The sequence below is a fragment of the Littorina saxatilis genome, linkage group LG2 (assembly GCF_037325665.1).
Source record: "Littorina saxatilis isolate snail1 linkage group LG2, US_GU_Lsax_2.0, whole genome shotgun sequence".
NCBI classification, from domain to species: Eukaryota; Metazoa; Mollusca; class Gastropoda; order Littorinimorpha; family Littorinidae; genus Littorina; species Littorina saxatilis.
The window spans coordinates 49,507,819-49,517,143 of record NC_090246.1 but is presented as its reverse complement, the minus strand read 5'-3'; the positions used below and the strand labels follow the sequence as shown (position 1 = coordinate 49,517,143).

At 41.3% G+C, this 9,325-nt stretch overlaps 2 protein-coding genes across 3 annotated transcripts in view; one reads left to right on the top strand and one right to left on the bottom strand.

The window, feature by feature from the left end:
* LOC138959127 (epidermal growth factor receptor-like) overlaps window positions 1-7,135 on the bottom strand; it is an 11,081-nt gene extending 3,946 nt beyond the window's left edge. The window contains exons 1-4 of the mRNA XM_070330485.1: window positions 6,472-7,135; window positions 4,340-4,548; window positions 1,180-1,333; window positions 397-531 (exon numbers count right to left, since the gene is read on the bottom strand). Of these exons, the coding sequence (XP_070186586.1) occupies window positions 397-531; window positions 1,180-1,333; window positions 4,340-4,548; window positions 6,472-6,577 (604 nt within the window). The 5' untranslated portion in view covers window positions 6,578-7,135. The remainder of the gene's footprint in view (window positions 1-396; window positions 532-1,179; window positions 1,334-4,339; window positions 4,549-6,471) is intronic.
* The window catches only part of LOC138959133 (small ribosomal subunit protein eS24-like), a 434,279-nt gene that overhangs the window by 92,605 nt on the left and 332,349 nt on the right, over window positions 1-9,325 (top strand). The gene's annotated exons all lie outside the window — the stretch shown is intronic.

The window sequence follows — 9,325 nt, the reverse complement described above, 5'->3', positions numbered from 1 at the left end:
CACCCACATACATACACACACACCCTCCCACACATACCTACACCTAAACACACACACACACACACACACCTACACCCACACCCACACACACACATACACGAACACACTCTCTCCCTCTCTTTCTGTCGGCTCTCTCTCTCTCTGTCTTTCATTATACAATATACCCGAGGATGGTCTGATGTTCCAAAGTAGGCAATCGGTGAAGGGATATTTCTATCTCTCTTTTGCTCTGCAAAGATAATATTTTCTCTCGGAAGAAAGTCTCTGTTGACGAACTTTCAGTTGTTTCTTTCCAAACTTTGATCTTTTACATACATGTAGGCTACACATGTTTTGGGGAAAAAAGAACACCCTTGAAGATCTTAAAGGATGCAAACACAGAGTGTAAACAAATACCTTTGAAGCTGAAGGCCTTCTCATCAGACAGATACATGCTGTCGGGCCTGCCCCTGGTGATGATGTCCCAGGCCACCGTGCCCATGTGTGACAACAGCGGGTTCTGCGAGAACATCACCTTGCCTCGCGATATCTCTGCACACACACACACACACACACATTTCAAACAGAGCGAGTTGCAGGAATCAGGCTCTACCTCAATCTCGTGAGAGGGATGTGAAGAGTGCATGCAGATGGCAGAGAAGCGGAATACAAGTGACCACGGCGGGCACTTTGTACACTGGAATATGTAAGAATGATGATGATGATGATGATGATGATGATGATGATGATGATGATGATGATGATGATGCTGATGATGATGATGATGATGCTTATGATGATGCTGATGATGATGATGTTCGTCCTCTGAAGACGACGACCACGACTTCGTGTCCATAAGTGAGCTTGAGAAGATGGCTGTGCTAGAGATTTTCTACAGTTACAGTCAGAGTCTTAACACTATACGTACCTTTCAACTTGGGCATGTGCAGGTGACGCAGACTCATGACAGGTGAGACATAAAGATCTTCCACAGTCAGAGTCTGAACATTCATATCTTCAACATTCAGAGTCTGAAAACTCTACCTTTTAGCTTGGGCATGTGCATGTGACGCAGACTAATGACAGGTGAGACATAAAGAATTAGAATCTGAACACTGTACCTTTAAACTTGGGCATGTGTAGGTGACGCAGGTCCATCAGTGACGGGTGAGACAAAGTATTAGAACCTGAACACTGTACCTTTCAGCTTGGGCATGTGCAGGTGACGCAGGCCCATGACGGGCGTGGTGTCGCGTGAGGTCAAGGCCACCACCAGGGCGTACTCCTCGCCCTGGATGCGGTACGTGTGATTGCCACGTATCACCTCCAGGCTCATCAGCGGTATCCGCTCCACCTGGCGATTACAGCAATACAGTTTGTACCTCACTGTGGGATTTGATGTCTAAAAAAGACTAGTTAGTCAGTGTTTTAATTATGTATTGATGTATTGATCTATCTATTTATCTATCTATCTATCTATCATCTATCTATCTATCTATCTATCTATCTATCTATCTATCTATCTATCTATCTATCTATCTATCTATCTATCCACCTATCTATCTATCTATCTATCTATCTATCTATCTATCTATCTATTCCTTTATGTTTATTACACCCCCGGTTTAGGGGTGTGTATAGGTTTCACTCGATGTGTTTGTGTTCGCAAGTAGATCTCAAGAATGAACGGACCGATCGTCACCAAACTTGGTGAACAGGTTCTATACATTCCTGAGACGGTCCTTACAAAAATTGGGACCAGTCAAACACACGGTTAGGGAGTTATTGGTGGATTAAAATTATACAAGGCCTGGTATAGACGGACACCCCCCGTTGGTCAAAGGGAAATAACCATTCTCACTGCCACCAACTGAGAAGGTTATTTCCCTTTGACGGGGGTGTAGTTCCTATCGGAGGAATTTCTTGTTTTTTATTTGTTTATTTATTTATTTATTTATTTACTTATTTATATATGTATTAACTGTGAGAAGGTGCACTAGGTCCATTAAACACTAAGATTTCGTGTACTGAATCGCCTCTGTTCTACCAGCCAAATGGTCAAGAAGGACAAAGCTGAATTTGTTTATCACAATGCCAAAACTGTTTTCGATGGGTCTGCAGCGAATATGTATGGAAAGCCGTTTGGCTCATAACCATTACACGTGTAATAAATCATAAATACACGTGTAATAAATGATTTATAAACGTGTATTTATTTCTTATTGCACGTGTAATTTATCTTTTTTCTTATGCTATGGAATAGCATAATGATTAAATACACGTGTAATAAATATTTCATACACGTGTAAGAAATGGTTAAATACACGTGTAAGAAATGTTTATTACGCGTGTATTTAATCATTTCGTACACGTGTATGACATTTTTATTACACGTGTATTAATCATTTTTTACACGTGTAATGGTTATGAGCCAAACGGCTTTCCATGGAAAGCCGTTTGGCTCATAACCATTACACGTGTAATAAATCATAAATACACGCGTAATAAATGATTAATACACGTGTATTTATTTCTTATTGCACGTGTAATTTATCTTTTTATATTTAGTCAAGTTTTGACTAAATATTTTAACATCGAGGGGGAATCGAAACGAGGGTCGTGGTGTATGTGCGTGCGTGTGTGCGTGCGTGCGTGTGTGTGTGTGTGTGTGTGTGTAGAGCGATTCAGACTAAACTACTAGACCGATCTTTATGAAATTTGACATGAGAGTTCCTGGGTATGAAATCCCCGAACGTTTTCTTCATTTTTTTGATAAATGTCTTTGATGACGTCATATCCGGCTTTTCGTGAAAGTTGAGGCGGCACTGTCACGCCCTCATTTTTCAACCAAATTGGTTCAAATTTTGGTCAAGTAATCTTCGACGAAGCCCGGGCTTCGGTATTGCATTTCAGCTTGGTGGCTTAAAAATTAATTAATGACTTTGGTCATTAAAATCGGAAAATTGTAAAAAAAAATAAAAATTTATAAAACGATCCAAATTTACGTTTATCTTATTCTCCATCATTTGCTGATTCCAAAAACATATAAATATGTTATATTCGGATTAAAAACAAGCTCTGAAAATTAAATATATAAAAATTATTATCAAAATTAATTGTCCAAATCAATTTAAAAACACTTTCATCTTATTCCTTGTCGGTTCCTGATTCCAAAAACATATAGATATGATATGTTTGGATTAAAAACACGCTCAGAAAGTTAAAACAAAGAGAGGTACAGAAAAGCGAGCTATCCTTCTTAGCGCAACTACTACCCCGCTCTTCTTGTCAATTTCACTGCCTTTGCCATGAGCGGTGGACTGACGATGCTACGAGTATACGGTCTTGGCATTGCGTTCAGTTTCATTCTGTGAGTTCGACAGCTACTTGACTAAATATTGTATTTTCGCCTTACGCGACTTGTTTCTTATGCTATGGAATAGCAGAATGATTAAATACACGTGTAATAAATATTTCATACACGTGTAAGAAATGATTAAATACACGTGTAATAAATATTTCATGCACGTGTAAGAAATGTTTATTACGCGTGTATTTAATCATTTCGTACACGTGTATGACATTTTTATTACACGTGTATTAATCATTATTTACACGTGTATTAATTATTTATTACACGTGTACTAATCATTTTTTACACGTGTAATGGTTATGAGCCAAACGGCTTTCCATAAATATGCACCAAAGACATTCTAATGCTAGTCAGCCACGGTCACAGTTTGGCGCGTTCACGGCCAGCTGCGGTGCCACACCCACTGGGTAGGGCAGGCCTACTGGTGACAGTAATGTCCACCAAAATACCCGTGTGACTTGGAATAATAGGCCGTGAAAAGTAGGATATGCGCCGAAATGGCTGCGATCTGCTGGCCGATGTGAATGCGTGATGTATTGTGTAAAAAAATTCCATCTCACACGGCATAAATAAATTCCTGCGCCTTGAATATGTGCGCGATATAAATTGCATAAAAAAAAAGCCCAAAAAACTGTACCCACGGAATACGCGCGATATAAGCCTCATATTGATTGAGTAACTAAGCAGTAGAATCTTTCTATGCACTTAGACTGGATGTTCCCTCGAAATCGGCGTATGCTGCCTAAATGGCGGGGTAAAAACGGTCATACACGTAAAAATCCACTCGTGCTAAAAACATGAGTGAACGTGGGAGTCTAAGCCCATGAACGAAGAAAGAAAGAAAGACTGGATGTAGGTATCTCTGAGACACTGTGTTAATGAGGAATTGAGTGTCTTATTTATTGCAGTACTTAACAAATAATTTACTTTTGCAACAACAACAACAACAACAACAACAACAAAAACAACAATTTTCTTCCTTTATACCTGCGTACTGAGGCCGATGAGGACGTATCCTGAGACGTATTTAATGGAGTCTAAAAAGTCCAGCTCATAGGTCAAAACGGAGTCATCCAGATTGGTGATCTCCAGGTTGCCATGGACGTACGTGCACCCGACGTACCTCTTGCGTAGCTGCTGGTAGTGAAGCTCCAGCGTACCGGAGTAGCCGAATCCCACGCTTGTTCCGTGACATTCTGCGTAAGTATAATATATCATACATGTCACAGTAGACTTTTAACGCCAAACCGAGTCATTCACAAGAAGACTTAGCATACCGTCATTTTGTGTGTGTATTTTTATGAGTGAAATCAACATTTGTGTTATTTTTTGGGGAAAAGAAGGGGATCTTAGGCGCAGCGGAGGGAGGGCGGGGGATGGGAGGCCGATTGGCAACGTCATTGAGCGGGGGGGGGGGGGGGGGGGGGGGGGGGTTAGATCGGGTGGGGAGGGGGGAGGAAGTATGGCAACAACAACTATGTGCATAAACCCACAAGCTATTGCTTATCAGATAGACAGTAGTGAGGATATGACTTAAAGGATATGACTTAGAGCAAATAGTGTGGCAGTCGTCAACGGAATCGTAAACAAAGTAAAAAGTAATTGTTTTTTCTCATCTAGCAAGCCCATAGAAATTGTTCTTCAAAAGAATAGGGATGGTATTGGAAAAAAGCATGGACTGATTCGACCTCAAAACAAGCTTCATTAGCCCCCCCCCCCCCCCTCACCTCACCTCCTCCTCCCGAAGCCGCCTCAGGTAGGTAGCCTGAGTATAGGTAGGTGAGTATGGCTTAATTCAAGTGTTATACCTAGTTTTCATAGGAGCAAACTGATGTAGACTCAAAAAACAAGAAAGGTAGGTTGTTTGAACGTTTGTTATTGACAAAACAATACATTCACAAATATTTAGATATTATTGTGTTATTGTGTGTGTGTGTGTGTGTGTGTGTGTGTGTGTGTGTGTTTGTGTGTGTGTGCAGTGTGTGTGTGTGTGTGTGTGTGTGTGTGTGTGTGTGTGTGTTTGATATATACATTTTAGATATGTTGATGTAGACGCTGAAAAACACACACGCTAAAACAGAATAAGCCTAAGAGTAAGAAAATACGTAATAAAGCTATGACTAGACGAAGGAGTGTTAAAATGAAACTTTAACCACTTTTCCAGCACGCAGAACTCAAGAGGCAATTACGACCAGGCAGAGGGAAGGTTTGGCTAGGCATAGCAGGAGAAAAAGGGGGAAGATGAAGAAGGCATGGAGTTGAAAGTGACTGAGACTGGCACGGTGCCAAAACAGGTGTGGCTCTTGTGATGAACTCTCTTCTTGCGATTGCTAGGGTTCTGGCTTTCCATTGTTCTTTGTGCTCCTTATCAGTCTAACAAAAAAGCCGTGTCTCGATGATTTCACACACATACAAAAACAGACAAACCGGCACACACAAACATAGATATATATAGAGGTTACAACACGAGTGGTTTTTTATATGGCTTGTATTTCAGTCAAGACCCAGCGGATGAATATCAAGGGACTCACGAGCCTCTGGCGAGTTCCAACGTTAATTACTGTATTAAGTTCAGTTTTCTGGGGAAAATAGTGTATGGACTCCACAAAGATTAATACCATCAGACACACACACACACAAACACACACTCTCACACACACACACACGCACACACACACTCTCTCTGTGTCTCTCTCTAACATATTCTTACCCTTCCCACACACACACACACACACACACATACACACACACACACACACACAAACACACACACAAACACACACACTGACACACACACACACACAGACAGACATACACGCATATATATATATATATATATATATATATATATATACATATATATATATATATACACCCACTCCGCCACACTCTCACACACAGACACACAGAAACACACACACACACACCCACATACACACACACACACACAGTACACACACACACACACACACACTGGCACACACACACACACTTACACACACTAACACACACACACACACACACACACTGAACAGACAAACGTATGAACACATTATTCTGCAAGTACTACATTTCACCCTACTCCATTCAACCCGCCATATTCTCCCGTTACTACATACCTCTTTCCTCCTGTACTGTGGTAGCATCAACAAAATCCTCGTCGAAAGTTACTCCCAAGCACACAGACGGCAGTAGTGCCGCCAGAATCCACAACAGAACCTCCATTTTCAGGCCACTGTGGCCTCAACCTCTACCCACACACAAACCCCCCCAACAGCCTACACTATTTAAACCCTAACTCGATTCACCCTCAAGGGTAGGTAATGGTGAAGAAAGTTTTAGCAGTAAATTGTTCCTTCTTCAACCGTACTTCCGCCGATTTGAGCTAAGCTATAGACTCGGAGTGCCAGCAAGCGAGCTAGTTTTTGCAGAGCCTGTGATGTGTGTGAGTGTGTGTGTGTGCGTGTGTGGCAGTGGTGCCAGAAACACGCTAGCTGCCACTGTTTGTTGCCTTTCTCTAGTCACGTGACTCCGCCGCTAGAACTAGTTTTGCAGCATCTTGGAGTCTGAGTGAGGCCGGAGTGGCGAGAGGTCAGACTTGTCAAGTTCCGGGTTTCTCGTTACCATGACGACGCCACAGGTGCTATTCTATGCACCTTGGCCGTACTCCTCCGCGAGAATTAAATGTAGCAAATCAAGAATTCGCCTCCAGGACGACAGGGCGTAAGTCTTACTGATGAGAAGAACGACGGGGGTCAATTTCGCTTTCAGGTCAGACCGTCTTCTGTATGGGTTGGTGATTGGTTGGTTAGTATTGTTAATCGTCTCTTCAGGGTTGGTGATTGGTTGGTTAGTATTGTTTATCGTCTCTTCAGGGTTGGTGATTGGTTGGTTAGTATTGTTTATCGTCTCTTCAGGGTTGGTGATTGGTTGGTTAGTATTGTTTATCGTCTCTTCAGGGTTGGTGATTGGTTGGTTAGTATTGTTTATCGTCTCTTCAGGGTTGGTGATTGGTTGGTTAGTATTATTAATCGTCTCTTCAGGGTTGGTGATTGGTTGGTTAGTATTGTTTATCGTCTCTTCAGGGTTGGTGATTGGTTGGTTAGTATTGTTTATCGTCTCTTCAGGGTTGGTGATTGGTTGGTTAGTATTGTTAATCGTCTCTTCAGGGTTGGTGATTGGTTGGTTAGTATTGTTAATCGTCTCTTCAGAGTTGGTGATTGGTTGGTTAGTATTGTTTATCGTCTCTTCAGGGTTGGTGATTGGTTGGTTAGTATTGTTTATCGTCTCTTCAGGGTTGGTGATTGGTTGGTTAGTATTGTTTATCGTCTCTTCAGGGTTGGTGATTGGTTGGTTAGTATTGTTAATCGTCTCTTCAGGGTTGGTGATTGGTTGGTTAGTATTGTTAATCGTCTCTTCAGGGTTGGTGATTGGTTGGTTAGTATTGTTTATCGTCTCTTCAGGGTTGGTGATTGGTTGGTTAGTATTGTTAATCGTCTCTTCAGGGTTGGTGATTGGTTGGTTAGTATTGTTAATCGTCTCTTCAGGGTTGGTGATTGGTTGGTTAGTATTGTTTATCGTCTCTTCAGGGTTGGTGATTGGTTGGTTAGTATTGTTAATCGTCTCTTCATGGTTGGTGATTGGTTGGTTAGTATTGTTAATCGTCTCTTCAGGGTTGGTGATTGGTTGGTTAGTATTGTTAATCGTCTCTTCAGGGTTGGTGATTGGTTGGTTAGTATTGTTTATCGTCTCTTCAGGGTTGGTGATTGGTTGGTTAGTATTGTTAATCGTCTCTTCAGGGTATGTTGGTGATTCAGTGGTTGGGTAGTATTGTTAATCGTCTCTTCAGCATTTCAATGCTATTCCAGACCGATGCAAGTTTGTTTCCTTTTTCTTCTGTATGGGTAAGAATGGCAGAAGTTACAACTGAGTGATAATAGCTAGAATAGTACTTTAGTCAAATTTGAGCCAGTATACGGCCTATGTGATGACTGCATACTAATATTGAGAAGTGATCATTACAAAGACCCCTGAGCCATCGTGAATCCACTAGCTGTACTTTTTTTTCACAATTTAGTAGTCAGTTTGTGATTTTAATGCGACTGGCTGTATCCACACTATACTAGCACGTTATTGTGTACCTATGAGATCACACGAACTTATCGGCGGTGGCTGGCTTCAAAGAAAGCGAGCGGTATGCAGAAAAAATCGTCTGCTTTGAGACACGACCTTTCGTGAACCGCTTTTGGGCTATCTTTTTAAAAACTTTCAACCCTTTGAATTCTTTTATTCGACAAAATCTTTTATGATTTAAGAATGTTTGTGTTACAAGCTGTCAATTTATAATTTAGATTTTAAAAGTCAGTTCTAGTGCCAAAACTGGCGAGGCGCCTGATTTGCCGATCAGACGGTCCACGAAAATAAATTCTTTGAAAATTGCTCGCTCTTTACGTAGGGCACCTAGGATGTTCTCAAGCGGTGAGTGTTTAAACGAAAGGGTGTTTGTACTGTTTGTAAAAGCCTGACAGTATCTGTGATGGTTTACGGGAGGCTTACGTACTGTGCCTTTAAAGGTACGTTAAAAAAAGAGTTGCAACATAAAGGAAACAATCAAATCACAAGTGTTATGTTTCTGCGTACAAGTGTTATGTTTCTACTACAAGATACACCAAGGCTGGCTGAAGTCCTTGTCTTTCTGTGTTCACTTTCATTTGTTCTACAAGATACACTAAGGCTGGCTGAAGTCCTTGTCTTTCTGTCAGTGTTCATTTCTATTTGTTCTACAAGATTCACTAAGGCTAGCTGAAGTCCTTTTGTGTGTGTTCACTAGCTTCCATTTATTCACAAAGAGTCCCTGAGGCTGGCTTAAGTCTTTCTCTGTCTGTGTTCACTTCCATTTGTTCTACAAGATTCACTGAGGCTGGCAGAAGTCCTTGTCTGTCTGTGTTCACTTCCAACTGTTCTACAAGATTC